This window comes from Phyllobates terribilis, unplaced genomic scaffold (genome assembly GCF_046119375.1).
Source record: "Phyllobates terribilis strain yellow unplaced genomic scaffold, ASM4611937v1 Scaffold_7__3_contigs__length_470593459, whole genome shotgun sequence".
NCBI lineage: Eukaryota > Metazoa > Chordata > Amphibia > Anura > Dendrobatidae > Phyllobates > Phyllobates terribilis.
The window spans coordinates 131201860-131223580 of record NW_027362767.1 but is presented as its reverse complement, the minus strand read 5'-3'; the positions used below and the strand labels follow the sequence as shown (position 1 = coordinate 131223580).

At 43.4% G+C, this 21721-nt stretch overlaps 1 protein-coding gene across 9 annotated transcripts in view; it reads left to right on the top strand.

The window, feature by feature from the left end:
- Window positions 1-21422, top strand: part of PACS2 (phosphofurin acidic cluster sorting protein 2) — a 116567-nt gene extending 95145 nt beyond the window's left edge. For 5 of the 9 annotated variants that reach the window (XM_073639165.1, XM_073639163.1, XM_073639162.1 and 2 more), the window contains exons 20-26: window positions 1169-1222; window positions 8301-8343; window positions 10906-10948; window positions 11885-12020; window positions 12457-12683; window positions 15312-15425; window positions 17292-21422. In XM_073639165.1, the coding sequence (XP_073495266.1) occupies window positions 1169-1222; window positions 8301-8343; window positions 10906-10948; window positions 11885-12020; window positions 12457-12683; window positions 15312-15425; window positions 17292-17410 (736 nt within the window). In that variant the 3' untranslated portion in view covers window positions 17411-21422. The remainder of the gene's footprint in view (window positions 1-1168; window positions 1223-8300; window positions 8344-10905; window positions 10949-11884; window positions 12021-12456; window positions 12684-15311; window positions 15426-17291) is intronic. The other 4 variants (XM_073639167.1, XM_073639161.1, XM_073639169.1 and 1 more) reach the window with 2 other exon arrangements.
- Window positions 21423-21721: the final 299 nt, after the last annotated feature.

Sequence of the window (21721 nt, the reverse complement as noted above, 5' to 3'; positions counted from 1 at the left end):
TGGTCCCCCCCACTGTGCACACATTGAAGTCTTGTTATGCCGCTGGCCATTCACACTAAATATTAGTGGAACCTGCCAATTCTGATGGGACTGGTTAACCGTCTGCTTTGTATGGCCGCCCCTATGTCGCCCCTGCTGGCCATAGCGAGTGACGACAGGCTTTTGAATAACACCTATCTGATTATTTTTTCTCTGGGAGGTAAGCGGCCACCAGAGGTGTCTGACACAGCTTACTACCTGCTTACCACTATGAACGCTCTGCACAGCCAAGCATGTACGTCTATAGGGAGGATAGGCAAATATTACACACATTTTATGCATTAATTCCACTATTGCTAAATACGTAAAATGTGAGGTTCTCTGCATTCATTTGATCAAAGTATATGCGCCTATCTGCCAATCAGAAGGCGACATTTTTTGGATGGGAACTTATAATAAAGACTTCTCCTTGTGCCTAGGCCTCAAACTGGAGAAGATCAGGGTCCTGCTCTACTTTGGTCTGATTAAAACAGTCTGGGAAAGAGTTAAGCAAAAAAGATTTGTGCTACCCTAGTCTGGTGGCCAGGACGGTCCTCCATGGCTAGCATCCTCGGCCCACAGTCCGGAGGGCCTCTGGCATTCACCAGGCCCCGCAATGTCATAATGCCTAGGGACTAGGCCATGGTGCCGGTCACAGAAATGGAGACTGCACTTTTCCGAGCGCTCACATTTTCACCTAAGTGGTTTTAATTAATGGAAAGTGTAGCTGGATCATTTGAGGCTGACGCACAGAGAGGCTGCCTTCTTGCTGGCAGATGGGCTCACACACTTTGATCATAATGTAAAACCAGAGGTCCTTAGCCCACGTGTAGCAATAGTGGACTTGGTACACATGTATAATGTTAGCAGAGCGCTGTTGTCAGTGTTCCTATATATAGATAGTTTCCTTTTGCTGCAGATCATTGTTCACATGTATACAATATGAGCAGCTATCAGTAGGAGAATACCATGAAGAGCAACCACTCCTGGGTTGTGTCTCTGCACCGTACAGTCAGTGCTTCCTCCTGGAGACTTTCCGAAAAGATCCGGGTACAAAGCACAATGCATTCGTGTGATCGATGTTGTGTTATAACTTTTCTACTTTTTCTTTTTTTTTTTCTTTTATTTTCATTCATCGTTGCTTTCTCAGAAGGAAAAAAAGTTTTCATTTTGATTTTGCCTTAAGGTATCATGTCCTCTCTGGGTAACCATGTTTTCCTTTCTTCTTGCTGCACCTCTATGCCTTGTGTAATCGACATGCGAGCTTTTGCTGGAGATGCATTGTCTATTTTACTATTTCCGGTACTTTAAAGCGCAATTCCAGTCCTAGTCGCCCGGAAAGCTGTAGACAGACACTTCCTCCAGATGGCCCTGGCCAGAAGTTATACTGTGTCTATGATCTACTTATCACCTAGTTGGGGTTTTTCTGTGACATCCCCTTCAAGGAGCAGTAGGGGATACTTGATATATTTCTGTCCCTGATAATTGCTTGCCACATTACAAGCCTATTGAACCGAAAGCCGGATCCTATACTTTCACCTTAGGGACAGAATTATGGGTCTGCATGGTTAGGACATTTTTCATATCAGACTGGAGTTGCTCTTTAATGTAGATACATCAGTGGCCAAAATTGTGGATGCCTTTTTTTAAAAAAAAAAGAGCATTTCTGGTGTTTGGCTCCTAACGCTAGTTTTTTTTGGGGGGGGGCGGGGTTTGAGAAAAACGTGAAATGATATCTCATTGGAAAGATATTTTAATGTAGAATGAAATGCTACCCTTTTTACTGAAGAATCCATAGAACAACCCTTCTAGACAAGAAAAGTGAAACGCGTGGGGGGAAAAAAAAAATTATTCAGAACGTCTAAAAATTCTCAGTACTTGGTTGTGAAACCTTTAGGCTTCCTATAAAGTGAACTCCTTTTTTTTTTCACCTTTTATAATGTGGAATCAAGATCGTATTATTGCATCTATTAATTGTGCTTCCTGGGTTGCTTTTAACAAGTTTCTTTAATCTATTTTTTAATGGGGTTCATCATCCCCATTACTTACACGTATGTGATTGTGGGGGTGATCACGTGTGGAGGGGACTCGGGAGCTGAACTCTCCACACGCGGGAGATACCGGCTTCTATCTCTAGAAGCCATGTTCAGAGGTGAGTTCCAACTGTTAACGGTTTAAATGCCACTGTCAATTATTGGCAGCAGCATTTAAATGGAACGTGTGCCGCCACTCACGTGGTCCCACTTTTATCAGTGCCTCGTGACACGATCGTGCAGTGGTTGATGGGTTTCAATGACAGCTGGGGGCTTTGCTGAAGGCCTCAGTCATTGCCATATTGATGTACTTCTGAAGCTCGGCTATCTATGCAACCTAGTGTTCAAAATAATAGCAGTGGGTTCAAAAACATGAGTTAAGCACAAAATCTTTCTCCTAGTTATTTCCAGCATTGGGAACATTGCACACTGTTTTCTAATTCAAAACATGAAGAGAAATGTATATAATTCTTAACTACTTTAAAGAAAATAACAAAATATGAACATTGGGCTGTTCTATAAAATAGCAGTGTCTGCATTTGTCTTTACAAACTCACAATATGTCCTCTCTCTTTTTTAGGATTTAGCATTCCAGTGAATCACTAACCTAATATTTAATTGTATATCCAGTTTTTTAGAACTGCTTCACATCTATGTTGCATAGAGTCAACCAAATTCTGGCACCTGTCAACTGTTATTCCAGTCCAGGATGCTTTGACTACATCCCACAATTTTTCGGCATTTGTTGGCTTTGCCTCAGAAACAGCATTTTTGATGTCACCCCACAAGTGTTCTATCGGATTCAGGTCTGGAGATTGGGCTGGCCACTCCATAGCCTCAATTTTGTTGGACTGGAATCAAGATTTTGCTCGTTTACTTTTTGTGTTTAGGGTCGTTGTCTTGTTGAAACACCCATTTCAAGGGCAACATAACCTCTTCAAGCATTTTAATATATGCAAACTGGTCCATGATCCCATGTATGCGGTAAATAGGTCTGGCACCATAGTAAGAGAAACATGCCCATATCATGATGCTTGCTCCACCATGCTTCACTGGCTTCAGAGAGTACTGTGGCTTGAATGCAGAGTTTCGTCTGACGAACTGTCTGCGGCCCTTGGACCCAAAAAGAGCAATTTTACTTTCATCAGTTCACAGAAAATGTTTCTCCGTTTCTCTTTAGGCCAGTTGATGTGTTCTTTGGCAAATTGTATCCGCTTCAGTACATGTCTTTTTTTAACAGTGGGACTTTGCGGGGACTTCTTGCTAAGAGATTTGCTTCACACAGGCGTCTTCTAACTGTCACAGTACTCACAGGTAACTTGAGACTGTCTTTGATCATCCTGGAGCTGATCATTGGCTGAGCATTTGCCATTCTGGCTATTCATCGATCCATTCGAATGGTAGTCTTCTGTTTTCTTCCACGTCTCTCTGGTTTTGCTTTCCATTTAAAGCATTGGAGATCATTTTAGCTGAACAGCCGATCATTGTCTGCACTTCTTCATAAGTTTTACCCTCTACAATCAACTTTTTAATCAAAGTATGGTGTTCTTCTGAACAATGTCTGGAACGATTCATATTTCTCAGGCTTTCAAGGAGAAATGCATGTACAACATGTGCTGGCTTCACCCTTAAATAAGGGCCACCTGATTCACACCTGTTTCCTCACACAATGATTGACCTCATTAATTGAACTCCACACTACTATTATTTTGAACAAACCCCCGTACAATTAATTATTCAAATACACAGACTCAGAAACATAAAAACCTGCAGATCATGAACGCGGAGTCTGTTGATCTGTAGGTAGCTTATTTTTACTGGAATGACAAACGGTGTAGAAACATAGGAGGTGCAGGAAGAGATTAAGAGGCCTTAATATTAGACATATAGGTAAAAAAGGGTTCCAGGTGTGGGGCTGTTGAGGGGAGGCATGTGTGCCTATAGTAACAGAGCCTACTTGTTCCTGAAGAGGCGCAGAACCAGAGGAGGATGAAGAAGGATATGACCCCAGGAGCACGCAAACTGAGACTGACATCAATGACTGGAGAATGGAGAGCTGCAGGAAGAAGAAACTATGCAGACTGCAGAGAAGAGGCGCCAGAAGAGAGAGGAGGAGCAGAAAATGCACGCCTGAAGTTGGATAGGCCGGGAAGAAGAGCGCCAGAGATGGGCTGCTGCACTGGAGGTGGGCCAGGGAGGATGAGTGGGAGAAAAGCCCGCACGCTCACACTATTGGCTTGCCAGAATGCAGAGGCTGTGGGCCTAACATAGGAACGGGCCTCAATCATGCCGGGGACTAAATTTTGAACGCGATCCCCCGGAAGAGCGTGGGAGCCTGGCCTGGAAAGAGAATAGACGTAGTCATGTACTGGAAGTTCTGCTGAAGTCTACAAGGCCTGGACTGCCTGCAACTCTGGTTTGAGAATTATGGGTTAAGCACAGCGCATTTCCATCTGGAGATGAGAGTAGCTGAAGACCTCTGTGCTGTTATCTGGTGTCCCCCGCTCCTTCACATCACAGAAGACGTTCAACAGGATCATCTCACGGGAGTCGTTGGCATAAGGTACATCTGCCTTCCCTGCACACGTCTCGCTAGGATGGACTAGCGGGCTAGAAATAGATAGCAGGGACCAGTCCGCCTGTCCCTGTGTGCGGATGTCCTAAACGCTCTTGATGTGTTAGGGTCCTGCCTGATAGACACACCAGGGTACGATGTGGATCAGACCATACTGGTCACTCGGTCTCTAGGTTAGATGACGGGGTGAACAATTACACTCCGTTGCCCGTAGTCATGAGCTGTATGTGAAAGAAAAATGGAAATCATTAATAAAACACAAGATGGTAGAGATGGTCTGAGCCCAGAACCTTGTCTGTCTCCTTTGGACACTAGGTAAAAATCAGTTAGCTGATTAGCTAGGCTCCAGTCGGCGGGTGCACACTTCTGGGGAGGAGAGAACTTTGTTCTGCCTAGTGTCAGCAGCATACACCCATGGGTCCGTGTGTTCCCCAGTGAAGGGTCCGAGAAATGAATCCTGTTGAAATATGAAGTCTTCACTCTTGGAAAAGATTATGTGCAAAAAACTTCAGTTTAGGCTGAAGTAGTTAGTTTAGTTTATGTATTTTTTAGCATTTACAGTCTCATTAATTAAACATATTCTGCCCTCACCTTTTTATTGTCATCCATTCCCCAGATCATAATACTAACTGAGTGTTTCATGGTGGGTGTAGTGCTAACATTCGCCAATTCTTCTCATTACGTACTTCATGCCTTCACTACCAAGTAGGGAGAGTCTGGTCTCCCATTGTTTATCTGTACAAGTAACATAGATTTAAAGGGGTACTCCAGGGAGATAAATAAAATGTTTGTACTGTCCCTACTCTCATAAACTAAAAAGATGAGATGGTCAGTGCAGTTATATGATCTTTTTAACCCTCGTAATTCCATGCGACAGGATCTGCTCTTTCACTGCTCCCCCCTCGCATCTGGGTCATTACATCATACACTAGGTGCTGCTTTCCCCTGTAAGGAACAGCCAGCCTGAGAAGAGGGGGCATGGTCACACCTCCTGTTATCTGCAGAGAAATAGCTATTAGACTGGCTGATAACAGCAGGGAGCTGCACACTGCTTTAATGTCCCAGACAGAGGGGTGAGCAGTGCAGTGAGGAGCAGCTTCTGTCACACCAGCCCCCTGATGATGGCTCCCTGTGTGCAGCACTTGCGAGGGGGTGTGGCCTACTCCCAGCTTCTAGTAGCAGCCCCTTGATGTCTCCTTCACAGGGAACAGGCCACACCCCTGACACGCCCCTCACATCCTGCTGCACACAGGGAGACATTATCAGGGGGCTGGTGTGACAGAAGCTGCTCCTCACTGCACTGCTCACCAATCTGCCTGGGACAGTACAGCAGTGTTCAGTTTCTCGCTGTTATCAGCCAGTCTAATAGCTGTGTCTCTGCAGAGTACAGGGGGAGTGGCCATGCCCCATCTTCTCAGGCTGGCTCTTCCTTACAGGGGGATATCAGCACTTGGTGAATGAGGAATTTACCCAGATGGGAGGGGGGAGCAGTGAAAGAGCAGATCCTGTCACACGGAATTACCAGGGTTAAAAAGATCATATAACTGCACTGGACATCTCATCTTTTTAGTTTCTGAGGGCAGGAACAGAACAATTTTTTTTTTTATCTCCCCGGAGTACCCCTTTAAGCCCACTGTAATCTTTTCAATCTTTGAGCAACAATTATTACTTTTTCTTTTTTTTTCTCCATCATTTAGACCATATTCTTTCAGTCTGCACAAAATAGTCCTTGCACTCCACTGCAAACCATATTGACACAGTTCACTTTCTACTGATGATTTTCCAGTGTTTTAATTCTTCCATCACCATCTGCTGTTCTGCACCTTTTCCTGCCTTTACCAGTCTGGTTTTGTGGTAACTAAATACTGCATGATTGCCGGGACTGTTTTTTCCCCCATAATCATGCAGTGTTTAAAATGCCTGCCGATCATCCGACTGATGAGCAAAGCCATCGTTCGTCGGGTGAAATGATTTTTAAAGGGAACCTGTCAGCACAGAATCACTGATCAAACCAAGTTCAGCCGCTCGGTGCATCATGGTGGGGCCAATCATTTATATACTTTAAAACATCAGAATACCCCTTGATATGATTTTTCCAATGAGATATAATTTTATGGTATTGAAAAAAACATCTGGTGTTATGAGCGTTCAGAAAGCACTATTTTTGACAAGGTTTCTACATTTTTGGCCACTATTGTATAAAGTCGGTGTGTTTGCCTATATAAAGGAGTTAATTGCTAGTTGGTCTAAGATTTATTCTTGCCTGTTAAAGACTTGACTGTTCCTCTGTCTAATCTTCCCCAAAAATCATTTATGTGTGAGGGGAGCGGGGGCATAAATGGTGACTGTGGCTGGACGGTAACGATTGGCCGCTTTGCATTTGTCATCCCTTTGCTTGCAGGGTCAGATCCCTTTTTGAGGGTGTAAGGAATGGGCAGCAGCTTGGGTTTCTGCATTGTGTGCTGTTTGTCGTGCGACTACCAAACCATTTTTATCTCGTTGAATAAGGCGGAGTTCACACATGCCTTCATCATAGGAACCAAATAATGGAACCGTCGCAGGACATGAAAATGGTACTGCTCCATCTTTTCCATCTAATGTACCAGAATCTGCGACGTAGGTTCTGATGCTGATGTGAACTTGGCCTAAAGGGACCTTTACTGCCTGCTGTGCTTTGTCTCCAGTAATGGAAACCTGCCTCTGCTTTATCGCTCCTTAATCTTGCAATTTTCATACTAGCCATTTGAGCTATTTTGGACTCATACTTCCTTCGCTTTCAGGAACAGTTTTCAGCAGGCTCCTTATCAGAGACAGGATTGCCATGACCAGTAACACAGGATCCAGTTGTCAGAATAGGTGATATCACTTGTAATGAACTTGCACACGCTCATTAGATGCTTCCAGCGTCTATTCTTTGTGGCAAATGTTCATGTGAATTTCCTAAAACAGGAAGTTAAGAGTCTAAAATGGCTCTATTTACCAGTGTGAAAATTGTGAGATTTTTAATATTAGTAAAGATTGTGATATGGAAATAAATATATAAATAAATGGGACCAGCAGGACTCTGGGCACAAGACCAGAATCTACCAGGTGTAAATGTAAGAGATGGGACACCCGCCAAGGTCATTTTCAGCAGAATATGCAATACGCAAGCATTGCAAAGTGAGCTTCAGAGAATACAGTGAGGTCCTCATTTAGTTGAGATATTTCCTCTTATTTCTTAGAATAATTGGGAGCTGATTATGGTCGGAGCCTTGCAGAGAATTTCAGAACGATGCGCTTGCTGCATGATTTTTCTTGAAAAACAATTCTACCCAGGATATCTTTTTACACTGGTCACTAAAGCGGTGGTCTCTAATCTATGACACTTCAGCTGTCGTGAACTACAACTCCTGCAGTGGTCAGGAAATACTGGGAGTTGTGGTTTCACTACAGCTGGCGATGAACAGGCTGCAGGTCACAGCAGCATTTGCGTCACAGCAGCCTCTGAGTGCTGTTACCCTGGCACCCTGGATATAACTAGTGTGGGGAACATTGCCTTTTCTGACCCATTTTACAGTCAAATCATGCTGTGTAAATGGCATATTTGGGTGGCATTGCTCTTTAATCTATTTTTTTTATTTATTTAACCAATAAATTATTGTTCATTGTTATGTTTGATTTTTTTCTTCTAGTCCTGATGAGGATTCTTCTCAGAAATTCATACCTTTTGTAGGTGTAAGTATTCCTGGAATAACATAAGTCACTTATAATCCCTGCTGTAAAACATTGCAGCCTCCAGAGGTAATGTTGCAGCCCGCTCTAGTCCTCCATGCCCTTTGGCTGCAGCACAGGCTATTTTCCCTGCCCTCCGGCTGCAGCACAGGCCATTTTCCCTGCCCTCCGGCTGCAGCGCAGGCCATTTTCCCTGCCCTCCGGCTGCAGCGCAGGCCATTTTCCCTGCCCTCCGGCTGCAGCGCAGGCCATTTTTCCTGCCCTCCGGCTGCAGCGCAGGCCATTTTCCCTGCCCTCCGGCTGCAGCGCAGGCCATTTTCCCTGCCCTCCGGCTGCAGCGCAGGCCATTTTCCCTGCCCTCCGGCTGCAGCGCAGGCCATTTTCCCTGCCCTCCGGCTGCAGCGCAGGCCATTTTCCCTGCCCTCCGGCTGCAGCGCAGGCCATTTTCCCTGCCCTCCGGCTGCAGCGCAGGCCATTTTCCCTGCCCTCCGGCTGCAGCGCAGGCCATTTTCCCTGCCCTCCGGCTGCAGCGCAGGCCATTTTCCCTGCCCTCCGGCTGCAGCGCAGGCCATTTTCCCTGCCCTCCGGCTGCAGCGCAGGCCATTTTCCCTGCCCTCCGGCTGCAGCGCAGGCCATTTTCCCTGCCCTCCGGCTGCAGCGCAGGCCATTTTCCCTGCCCTCCGGCTGCAGCGCAGGCCATTTTCCCTGCCCTCCGGCTGCAGCGCAGGCCATTTTCCCTGCCCTCCGGCTGCAGCGCAGGCCATTTTCCCTGCCCTCCGGCTGCAGCGCAGGCCATTTTCCCTGCCCTCCGGCTGCAGCGCAGGCCATTTTCCCTGCCCTCCGGCTGCAGCGCAGGCCATTTTCCCTGCCCTCCGGCTGCAATTTTCTGTTCCTTGTTCTTGTCTTAATTCAATTTCCAGTTGCCTTAAAGGAAATCTGTAATCAGATAATGATCTATTGTTAATATCAGGATTTAAATGTAATTTTTTATTTCTTTATTTTTAAATCTTGCGATTTTAACCTCACCTCTAGGCCTAATAGTAGATTCACACTTTCTGCTATTTTCAGCAGCCGCATGGACATAAGCGTCAATAGACATACTGACTTCTGCAGAAGGCATGCTTTTATCTTGGTAAAAGTTATTGCGTAAGAGGGGAGGAGATGAGCTGTGATATCACCTATTGTGACTGGTGGATCTTGTGGATCTAGTGTATATAGAGATGCTAAGTTGTACAGGAAGTGGAGAAGAGCTGTGACATCACTTATTGTGAATGGTGGATCCTCTAATCTACTGTATATAGAGGTGTTATCAGCCATTGTACAGGAGGAGGAGGAGGTGAGCTATGACATCACCTATAGTGAATGGTGGATCCTCTAATCTACTGTATATAGAGGTTTTATCAGTCATTGTACAGGAGGAGGAGGAGGTGAGCTATGACATCACCTATAGTGAATGGTGGATCCTCTAATCTACTGTATATAGAGATGTTATCAGTCTTTGTACAGGAGGAGGAGGTGAGCTATGACATCACCTATAGTGAATGGTGGATCCTCTAATCTACTGTATATAGAGATGTTATCAGTCTTTGTACAGGAGGAGGAGGTGAGCTATGACATCACCTATAGTGAATGGTGGATCCTCTAATCTACTGTATATAGAGATGTTATCAGTCTTTGTACAGGAGGAGGAGGTGAGCTATGACATCACCTATAGTGAATGGTGGATCCTCTAATCTACTGTATATAGAGATGTTATCAGTCTTTGTACAGGAGGAGGAGGTGAGCTATGACATCACCTATAGTGAATGGTGGATCCTCTAATCTACTGTATATAGAGATGTTATCAGTCATTGTACAGGAGGAGGAGGAGGTGAGCTATGACATCACCTATAGTGAATGGTGGATCCTCTAATCTACTGTATATAGAGATGTTATCAGTCATTGTACAGGAGGAGAAGGAGGTAAGCTGTGACATCACCTATTGTAAATCATTGATATTGTGTTATCCTATTTTAAATCTGATCAGTGATGATAATGAGACTGCTGAAAAGTTTTGTACAAAACAGGAAGTATGAAGATATTTTTCAATCTAAGTACGGCAAAAAAAACACCATTTTACATGACTTGCACCACATTTATTTTGTTTTTGACACTTTCTGCGCCTTGTTTAACACGTTAAAAGGCGCGTGGTGGAACATGACACACCATGTGCCATGTCAAATAATTATATATTATAACTGTCTCTATAAATCTGAAATATTAGGCCTAATAAAGAGTGTAAAAACTGCAAGATTTCTGGTTTTACTTATTTTTTAGAACACTAATATATATATATATACATCTCCTACAGACTGATTACATGAAGGATTATAATCACTACACAGGAATAATGAGGAGCTCACGTATTGTTTTCAGCATGTTTGTTCTTCATCCCATTTCCAGGTCCTATTAGGTGGCAGACTAGAGATGATTGATGACGGATTACGTTGAATCAGCAAACTATAAAGTTCTAGAACATATATATTATTACACATTGCCTTACGGTTCTTTTGTCTGTTTTTCTAGGTGGTAAAAGTTGGCATTGTCGAGCTGTCGTCTGCAACCTCCGGTGAGTATTTGATATTTCTGTAATGTTTAGTATCTTAAAAGGGTTGTCCACCTTATTTTTCATCTCTTCCCACTCTCCATTGTTGAACTTTTTCTAAATTGACTTACATAACAAATGTCCCCTCGGACCCTGGCTCCCCTTCAAGGAACAGAAAATTGAAAATGATGGAGGGTAGAGTCTGTCACATGACGAACCCCATTAACTTGTAGTGGGCTCTAGTGGTTATGTAATAGTTTCCTTCATTTTACCAAAAAAGCACTGAACTCTGCTGTGTCATTCGCTTTCATGATAGTATTTGGAATGGAGGCTCAACTGCCGATGTGTGCTCAAAAAATGATTTGCTACACATCAAATCTAAAACTTGAATTCAAAGGAGTTCTTCAAGAATGTAATAAAATGGCCCCCGACATGTAATTCAAATAACAGCTTGTCCTTGTCACGTGTCAGGATGGACAGGCTGCAATCTGAAGAAACACAGCTCTCGAGACCTGTGTCTCAACTGACAGAGGAGCTGTATCGTAAACACAAATACCATCTTGAGCCAAGTAGAAGGGCCATGATAGGAGAAGAAATATAACTTCTCCTCGTCTGACTGAGAACAAAGGATTTTTTTTTTCCTCCAGCCACAATCCTTTGTGCTCAATCAGACATGGAGAAGATTTATTTCACAGCCCTTCTTGGGCAGCTTCGGTATGTGTGCTTACAATACAGCTCCTCTGTCAGTTGAGACACAGGTCTTAGGAGCTGTGTTTCTTCAGAGCTGCAGCCCATCCTAACACGTTACTAGGACAGGTTGCTGTTTGAATTACGTGACGGGGGGCCATTTTTTTACATTGTCGGAGAATCTTTTATTCTAATTGGCAATCTGTGTCTAATCTGTTATCTATTGTGTGCCATGTACTTTCTAATATCAGCATTTTTTTACATGCCAAACAGGAGATTCAGATGATGCTGCTCCATCCAGTTCCATTGTCCTATCCTCTACTCCCCCTTCTGTGACTCCAGCTATTAAGGAATCATCTCCAACCCCACCATCCTCTCCATCTGTTACCGCAGGATTCTCCACGCCCAGGTAAAAATAAGCACTATAATCTTAATATGTGCAAAATTGGTTTAAAGATGTGAGAAGTCAAAAAAGGTGAGTGACTGCAATATTTTTCAAGTTTTGGCTAATACGATAATTGGTAAGATTGGAGACACTGGAGAATGATGCAGTAGTGGAAGTTGGTCTGTGGCAGTGGGACTGGAGCCCAGAACACTACCTCTTACCTCTCTGCATCCTCGGCTCCTCTTATGATTAACTGACTAGACGCAAGCCGTGGATGCCGTCAGATAGGAGGCAGTTCCCAGAGCTGCCACCTGACAACCACGCATTACTGACCTGGCTGGTGGACAGGGTTCTGCGAATCAATCCACACTAACTCTAGTCAGTAGCGTTTAACATGTCTCCATAAGCTTTTCATGGGTTTGAACCATTCTTGCTGTAAACCTTTTTATTTTTTATCCAGCCAAAGCCCTGGGGGTGAACTCATGGGACTTCAGTTGGATTATTGGATAGCAGCCCCAGCCACTGAGAAGAAAAAGGAGGCTGAAAAAAGGGAATCTATAACTGCAAAGAACACTTTAAAATGCACTTTTCGCTCGCTGCAGGTCAGCAGGCTCCCTAGCAGTAACGATGTCCCCGCTGCTCCAACCATGTCCATGACCGTTGTCACAAAAGAGAAAAACAAAAAAGGTAACGAGACCAATGTCTACAGCTGGATTTGGGTTCTCCATGTACATAGAGAGCGCATCCAGGTCTCCAGAAATGGTATTTATTACACCGTCCTGCTGCCAGAGGAGTAGGGTGGGTGGGAGATACTTCTACAACACTGCAGGTGGAGTGGAAATGGGGCAATGACTGACTGTGCCAGGGTGCTGCACCATTGGGTGTGTTTGGAGGGGTATTTTGTGCTGTATGGTTATGTTAGGTGCTTCTAGACAGGTGCTTCAAATGAGATATTTTGAGGGGTTTGGTTCATCTAGATATGTATTTTGTGTTGCATAGTGGTGTTCTAGGAGCTTCCTTCTAGGAAGGTATTTTGTGCTGTATTGTGGGGTTTGGTGCTACTAAAGAGGTATTTTGTGCTGTAGTGTGGGGTTTGATGCTACTATGGAGGTATTTTCTGCTATATTGTGGGGTTTGGTGCTACTGTGGTGTTAGGTGCTACCATGGAGGTATTTTGTGCTGTATTGTGGGGTTTGGTGCTACCATGGAGGTATTTTGTGCTGTATTGTGGGATTTTGTGCTACTATGGAGGTATTTTGTGCTGTATTGTGGGGTCTGGTGCTACTATGGAGGTATTTTCTGCTGTATTGTGGGGTCTGGTGCTACTATGGAGGTATTTTGTGGTGTTTGGTGCTACTATGAAGATACTTTGTGTTATATTGTGGTGTTTGGTGCTACTATGGAGGTATTTTGTGGTGTTTGGTGCTACTATGGAGATAATTTGTGTTATATTGTGGTGTTTGGTGCTACTATGGAGATACTTTGTGTTATATTGTGGTGTTTGGTGATACTATGGAGATACTTTGTGTTATATTGTGGTGTTTGGTGCTACTATGGAGATACTTTGTGTTATATTGTGGTGTTTGGTGCTACTATGGAGATACTTTGTGTTATATTGTGGTGTTTGGTGCCACTATGGAGATAATTTGTGTTATATTGTGGTGTTTGGTGCTACTATGGAGATACTTTGTGTTATATTGTGGTGTTTGGTGCTACTATGGAGGTATTTTGTGGTGTTTGGTGCTACTATGGAGATACTTTGTGTTATATTGTGGTGTTTGGTGCTACTATGGAGGTATTTTGTGGTGTTTGGTGCTACTATGGAGATACTTTGTGTTATATTGTGGTGTTTGGTGCTACTATGGAGATACTTTGTGTTATATTGTGGTGTTTGGTGCTACTATGGAGATAATTTGTGTTATATTGTGGTGTTTGGTGCTACTATGGAGATAATTTGTGTTATATTGTGGTGTTTGGTGCTACTATGGAGATAATTTGTGTTATATTGTGGTGTTTGGTGCTACTATGGAGGTATTTTGTGGTGTTTGGTGCTACTATGGAGATAATTTGTGTTATATTGTGGTGTTTGGTGCTACTATGGAGGTATTTTGTGGTGTTTGGTGCTACTATGAAGATACTTTGTGTTATATTGTGGTGTTTGGTGCTACTATGGAGATACTTTGTGTTATATTGTGGTGTTTGGTGCTACTATGGAGATAATTTGTGTTATATTGTGGTGTTTGGTGCTACTATGGAGGTATTTTGTGGTGTTTGGTGCTACTATGGAGATACTTTGTGTTATATTGTGGTGTTTGGTGCTACTATGGAGATACTTTGTGTTATATTGTGGTGTTTGGTGCTACTATGGAGATACTTTGTGTTATATTGTGGTGTTTGGTGCTACTATGGAGATACTTTGTGTTATATTGTGGTGTTTGGTGCTACTATAGAGATATTTTGTGTTATATTGTGGTGTTTGGTGCTACTATAGAGATATTTTGTGTTATATTGTGGTGTTTGGTGCTACTATGGAGGTATTTTGTGGTGTTTGGTGCTACTATGGAGATACTTTGTGTTATATTGTGGTGTTTGGTGCTACTATGGAGATACTTTGTGTTATATTGTGGTGTTTGGTGCTACTATGGAGATAATTTGTGTTATATTGTGGTGTTTGGTGCTACTATGGAGATAATTTGTGTTATATTGTGGTGTTTGGTGCTACTATGGAGGTATTTTGTGGTGTTTGGTGCTACTATGGAGATACTTTGTGTTATATTGTGGTGTTTGGTGCTACTATGGAGATAATTTGTGTTATATTGTGGTGTTTGGTGCTACTATGGAGGTATTTTGTGGTGTTTGGTGCTACTATGAAGATACTTTGTGTTATATTGTGGTGTTTGGTGCTACTATGGAGATACTTTGTGTTATATTGTGGTGTTTGGTGCTACTATGGAGATACTTTGTGTTATATTGTGGTGTTTGGTGCTACTATGGAGATACTTTGTGTTATATTGTGGTGTTTGGTGCTACTATAGAGATATTTTGTGTTATATTGTGGTGTTTGGTGCTACTATAGAGATATTTTGTGTTATATTGTGGTGTTTGGTGATACTATGGAGGTATTTTTGCTGTAAGGATTTTACAGTGAAATATCGTATTTTATTTCTACTATGTAGATAAGTGTCACAGGGCAAGTTCCACCACTTCTCAGAAGAGTGTTCGTCTGTCTTCTAAATTGGTGAAAATGCAAGTGACTTTGTTGGATCAGGCGATTACTGTAACACTCCTTTTTTTTTTCTCTTTTTAACTTTTCAGTGATGTTTTTACCTAAAAAGACTAAAGATAAAGACATAGAATCTAAGTGTCAGTGTATTGAAGGCATCAGCAGATTGATTTGCACAGCCAAACATCAGCAGAACATGCTGCGAGGTACGTAGCCCTTTTATGCCTGTTTATAAGGCTGTGACGTGCTCCTATCATGACCATATTTTGAGACCCTTCCGTTAAGCGCCCTCCAAATGTAAGGACCGCTTTCCAGGACTGGAATAAGACATCGTTTAGTGGAAAGGGTTAAGGGGTTAAAGGAATATCTTTATCTACATAAATGATCACCTGTCCAGTAGATTGGCAGGGGTGACATGGATAGTACCCAAACCAATCACCAACATCCTTAGCAAAGCACCTTCCCCAGCAGAAATGTGGCCAGGAGAAGTTGAATAGAGTGGCTGTTCACATATGCTCCCTGCTGCTCCATTCAAAGCAATGATGGAGGTCATTGTGTGCCGCACGTCAGTGCCATAGACATAGAGCAGCAGAGAGCATGCATGACCAGCCATAGCGCATCAGAGAGCATTCATGACTAGCCATAGCGCATCAGAGAGCATGCATGACCAGCCATAGCGCATCAGAGAGCATGCATGACTAGCCATAGCGCATCAGAGAGCATGCATGACCAGCCATAGCTAGTGTTGAGCGAGTATGTTCTGTTCCGAGTACTCTCGGGCCGAGTTCCGAGTATTTGCAGCTGCTCGGCAATATGTTTGAATCGCTCCCGTGTGCATGATTTGCAACTGTTTGACAGTTTTAATACATGTGAGGAATGTGTAAGAAATAGACATTCCTCACATGTAATAAAACTGTCAGCCTTATCACCGAGCAGCTGTAAATACTCGGAGCTCGGCCCAAGCATACTCTGCGAAAGGGTTAATAGAACATACTCGCTCAACACTAGCCATAGCGCATCAGAGAGCATGCATGACCAGCCATAGTGCAGCAGAGAGCATGCATGACCAGCCATAGTGCAGCAGGGAGCATGCATGCCCAACCATAGAGCAGCAGGGAGCATGCATGCCCAACCATAGAGCAGCAGGGAGCATGCATGCCCAACCATAGAGCAGCAGGGAGCATGCATGACCAACCATAGAGCAGCAGGGAGCATGCAAGAGCAGCAGGGAGCATGCATGACCAGCCATAGAGCAGCAGAGAGTATACATGACCAACCATAGTGCAGCATGGAGCATGCATGACCAGCCATAGTGCAGCAGGAAGCATGCATGACCAGCCATAGTGCAGCAGAGAGCATGCATGACCAGCCATAGAGCAGCAGGGAGCATGCATGACCAGCCATAGCGCTACAGGGAGCATGCATGACCAGCCATAGCGCTGCAGGGAGCATACATGGCCAGCCATAGCGCAGCGGGGAGCATGCATGACCAGCCATAGCGCAGCGGGGAGCATGCATGGCCAGCCATAGCGCAGCGGGGAGCATGCATGGCCAGCCATAGCGCAGCGGGGAGCATGCATGGCCAGCCATAGCGCAGCGGGGAGCATGCATGGCCAGCCATAGCGCAGCGGGGAGCATGCATGGCCAGCCATAGCGCAGCGGGGAGCATGCATGGCCAGCCATAGCGCAGCGGGGAGCATGCATGGCCAGCCATAGCGCAGCGGGGAGCAGGCATGGCCAGCCACTCCATTCAACACCTGACAGAGGGCTTGCAGCCAGAAGAATACACAAATCTATAGCTCAGATCCTGGTGATATTACCAACACTAGTCGGACAATTATCACCTATGCAGTGGTTAGGTAATAATTAATGTAGACCGGAATACCCCTTTAACTGGGCCACTTTCCAGCTGTTGTAAAACTACAACTGTTAGCCGCAGCTTTTCTGCAGCAGGAAATCACAGATAAGAAGCCCATTTGGCTGATAACATATAGTGAAAATCAATTGGTAAGAACTACAACCCCCACTGGATCTTCCCCTACATAACCCTTTTTTGTTCTTTCCGCCATCAGTGCTCATTGACGGTGTGGAATGGAACGATGTGAAGTTTTTCCAGCTGGCAGCGCAGTGGTCGTCTCACGTTAAGCACTTCCCCATCTGTATATTCGGACACTCAAAATCCATCTTCTAGCCTTTTTCTGCAGAAGTCGTCTTTTCAACACTACCCACTTACTCCATAACCGGCGTCTGGATCTCACACACTAACTTGTGCCAATGACTCTTTCCAGCACAGCCATCCAGTTACTCCCCTTTTTTTGCATTTTTTTTTTTTTTTTTACTAGTGTTTTATTATTGCTCCAATTTATTTAAAGCTAAGCTTGAAGTTACATTTTTTTTGTATTTTTTAATGTTACATCCAAGGAAGTATATCTTTAAAAAAAAAAAAAACAAACAATGGAAACAGAAAAAGTCTTAAATTTTCTCTCTGCAGAGATCTTGGTACTTAGAAGCAGCACATTTTCTTCTGCAGCCTTGGAACGCGGTATACTCTGGATAAATAACATGCGAGTGATGGATGAAAGGGAAGCCGAGGTTGTGCTTACTAAGTATGACAGGCGCTCCCCCCTTCTTATGGCTGAGCATGGCCATAGTAATTGCCGCCATGTTGTCATAGTGCATTGTGCTGGCATTATAGCATATGTAATCAAGGTAAAAAACGGACGGATTCTCACTAAAGGCTTCTTTACATAACTGTAGATTTGGAATGTATCACCCCTTTTATTTTTCTTCATTGACATGAAAATCCAAACTTACGCCTTACTTTTATTAAATAGGTTCAAAATTAGATCTGTATAGATCTAAATGATAAAATTCAACCACTAGGGGGAGCTCTCGTGGGTTCACACTTCGAACGCCATAATAGAACAGAATGAGTGAGGTCGTACGCTCCCCTTAGTGACAGCAGATGGTACTTACACTTCAACGGTTAAAAAAAATATATATTTCTGTACAGGGAATTTAAAGAAAAAAAAAAGCATCATCCCCCAATATTAATAAATAAAGTAGCACTGATGTTTGAAATAAAATAACATGGCGTTGTTTAATAAAGCAAGCCATTATTTAATACTTAGATTTTTGTTAAATTTTTTCTTACAAAATTGGTCACTTATATATTTATATTATTGCATTCTGTATTTAAAGAGGACTGATCACTTGCTCCAAAAAATTAAGTTAAATACTACGTAAAAATCCCTGAGCTCCTGCTGATTCTGCAACTTTTTTCTATTTTACGCTGCGTCGCTCCATTGCAGAGATAATCACATTTGTAGCTTTTGGAGCACAGTATGTGAAATCTCTGCTTCTGAGTCTTCTCTGGGGGCGGGCACTTTCCTACCTCCCTCCCAGATGCTACTAATCACAGCTTGGCAGTTTGAGACTGATAGGCTTCTAGATCAGCTGCTGAGCTGTGATTGGCAGCATCTGGGAGGGAGGGGATGGAAGCACCCGCACCCAGAGAAGACTCTGAAGAAACTCATAGTAGAACTACAAGCAGAGACTTCACATACTGTGCCGCAAAAAACATAAATGTGAATATCTGTGCAATAGAGCGCAGCAGCTCAAAAAGCAGCAGAATCAGGGGAGCTCAGAGATTTTACAAGGTTTTTATCTCCATTTATTTGATAAAGTGACAGATCCTTTTTTTGAAAAACCTTAAAGAAAATAACCCACTTCATAAGTAATATGACAAATTGAAGGGGTGTTGTAACAAGTTGTGTAGCTGATAACTGCTAGATTGGTTGGGGTCCGTCCACCAGAACAGGGTGGGTGATCCCGTGTCCTCCATTCGACTGGAGCGGCAGTTACCCATGTGAACTGCGACTACGTTCAAAGTCTATAGGAGTGACTGAGTAGAGCACAGTGGTTAGACTTTCACGATTTAGCTGTTGTCACCTGCCCCAGCTGTTATAACTTAACAATAAGTGACGTGACCTCAGATACAGTTATGGTAATGAGCCGTAAAGATCTTGAGATTCTGCCCAGACGTTATACAGGCTGTGGAAATGAAGCCGCTGTTTGCTGTAAGTGGTTTTGCACTTTGCTAACTCTCTGACTGTAACAGATCCTCCTTCCTGCCTGTTACATGATCTGCCAGGACAGTAACCCCAGAAGAAGCCGCGGAACGTACAGCTGGTGTCCTGGAAAGATCGGGGCCCCCTATTTATACTTTCTATATTTATATTTAACAGTGTGAGGGTTTATTCCTAGAATTGAGAATTTTTATTTTTACGTCTCACAGAACCACTGACTTCCTTGTGCTCACCCATTTACACTCCACGTCACGTAGAATTAGACCTAGCGGTAATTGTATATGACGCTAACACATGAACTCACTCTATTTTTAAGATTTGTGGAACCCTACACAATCCTAACACCAGTCATTAATGGAAATGAGGTACTGGAACCAGTAGCGTCCTCATGGCAGTCACCCATTACTGTGGGATCATGTTATCTACAGGATGATTAATCCTATGGATCAGTAAAATGAATAAGGGGCTACCTGCTCGTGGCTCAGACCGTTCATCCTGGACCCTTTAATTTTTGCGGTGTGTTGACTCACTAATTTGCATCCTCAGGGGTCCCATTGTGTTCCTCGCCTTTGAGGAATTGCTCATTTTGAATGTAACATGGTTTTCACACCATTGAATGATTTCTGGACATAACAGATTGATGTGATGGATGCTTTATGCTCCTGAGTATGCTGTGAATTTCTCCACATCCAAAGCTTTTATGTAGGGAGGACGCCACAATCCTATAGGACTGCAGAGTGAGACGCCCCATAGAGGTTTGGAGGGTACGTTGCTGGTGTGGTTTTGGATGGCTTGCAGTGTGATTTTCTAACGGACAACACTTTCTACTTTTCTGTTACCCTTTAAAGGGGTTGTCAAGCATCTGGGCACATCATAAAAAAAAAGACATGGTCACCTACCCGTTTGTCTTTGTACTTCCTGCTCCATCCATGATATCTTGACACAGATGGGACTTCTGCAGCCAATCACTGGCTGTAGTGAACCACTTTTATGGCCAATGATTAGTTGCAATGGTCACGTATCCATGTCAGAGATGTCACTGCTAGACTACGAGGCCATTAAAGGGTTATTCCCATCTATACAGATAGATATGGTCAGAGCTTGTAAAAACGAGCACTTTTGCAATTTACTGTTTATCAAAACTCGCAGGCGTTCTTGAAATAATACAACTTTTGTTTTAAAAGTTGTTGCCTAGGAGACCGACCACTACTGCTGTCAAGCTTATAAGCACTTATATTAAAGGGATAATGAGGAAATAATGTGCCCCATTTATCCTGGCCAGCTTTAAAACTGTGCTTACAAGCTCAATAGTAAAGAACTTGTAAGCACTGGACATGTTCTGCGGTCTAGCAGTGGAGGTTTGTCTCCAAGGCAACGAACTGTAAAGAAAAGTGGTAATATCTCAACAACGGATGACAATTTTTATAAGATGTAAATTGCAAAATTGCTTGTATTTGGAAGCTCTATCAGACAATACCCATTTATACAAATGAAAGTAACCCCTTTATCTGATTTCTTTTCCTATGTGGACAACCACTTTAAGCCTAACGGAAACTAAAAATGATTTTAAAAGGACATAAAATCATGGAAAATTCATTAACAAAACATGTTGTGATTGAATTGATAAAATGAGATTTAACATGGCCGCTTCCTAAAAACTGAACTGCCCAAGAGTCCATGCCTTGGGTATTGTAAATAGTTTTAAGGACCGCCCTAGACCCAGCCCATGAGCAAGGGTGGCGCTACGTCATGATTAAACCCGCCATGTTTTTCTGATCTCCTATTGCCTCCATAACACAATGAGGACATTTTCTATGGTGGGAAACAAAACCTGTTTTAACTGTTTTGCTTAAAGGGATCCTAAATCCATATTCTGATTTACGCTGCAATATTTCTGCCAGTAAACGTGAGATCACACTGCAAATTATCCGCGTCTTCAGTAACCTGAAACCGTTGTGATGTCATTTACCAAGAATAAACCTTTTTACAGTGATGGATTGCTATAGAGGCTGCTGTAGTGGTAAAGGAGCAAAAAAGCCTTTACACCTAAAATGTTCATATTTCCTATAAACTTCTCTGAACTTGCTTCCCTTTAAATAAAGTTTACTGACAGTACGCATTGACTTTTTTTGAAAATACTAGATTCACGTTTGTGTGTTGCATTTATCGTGATGTGTAGTGGACTGTAATGTGAGAATAAACCACATGAATGTGTTTGCAGTGGAGTGAGTGTGACAGACCTGTGCTTGATCACGTGGGATACATGACAACTTGCTGATTGCCGGGAGCTTCCACTACTGAGACCCTAATTGATCCCGACATTGGGGCTCTGGAGTCCCCTGTTTGAATCTCCTTTGTAATGTATACAGCAGTCTTGGTGTCTCCTATGTGATGTATACAGAAGGCTTGGTGTG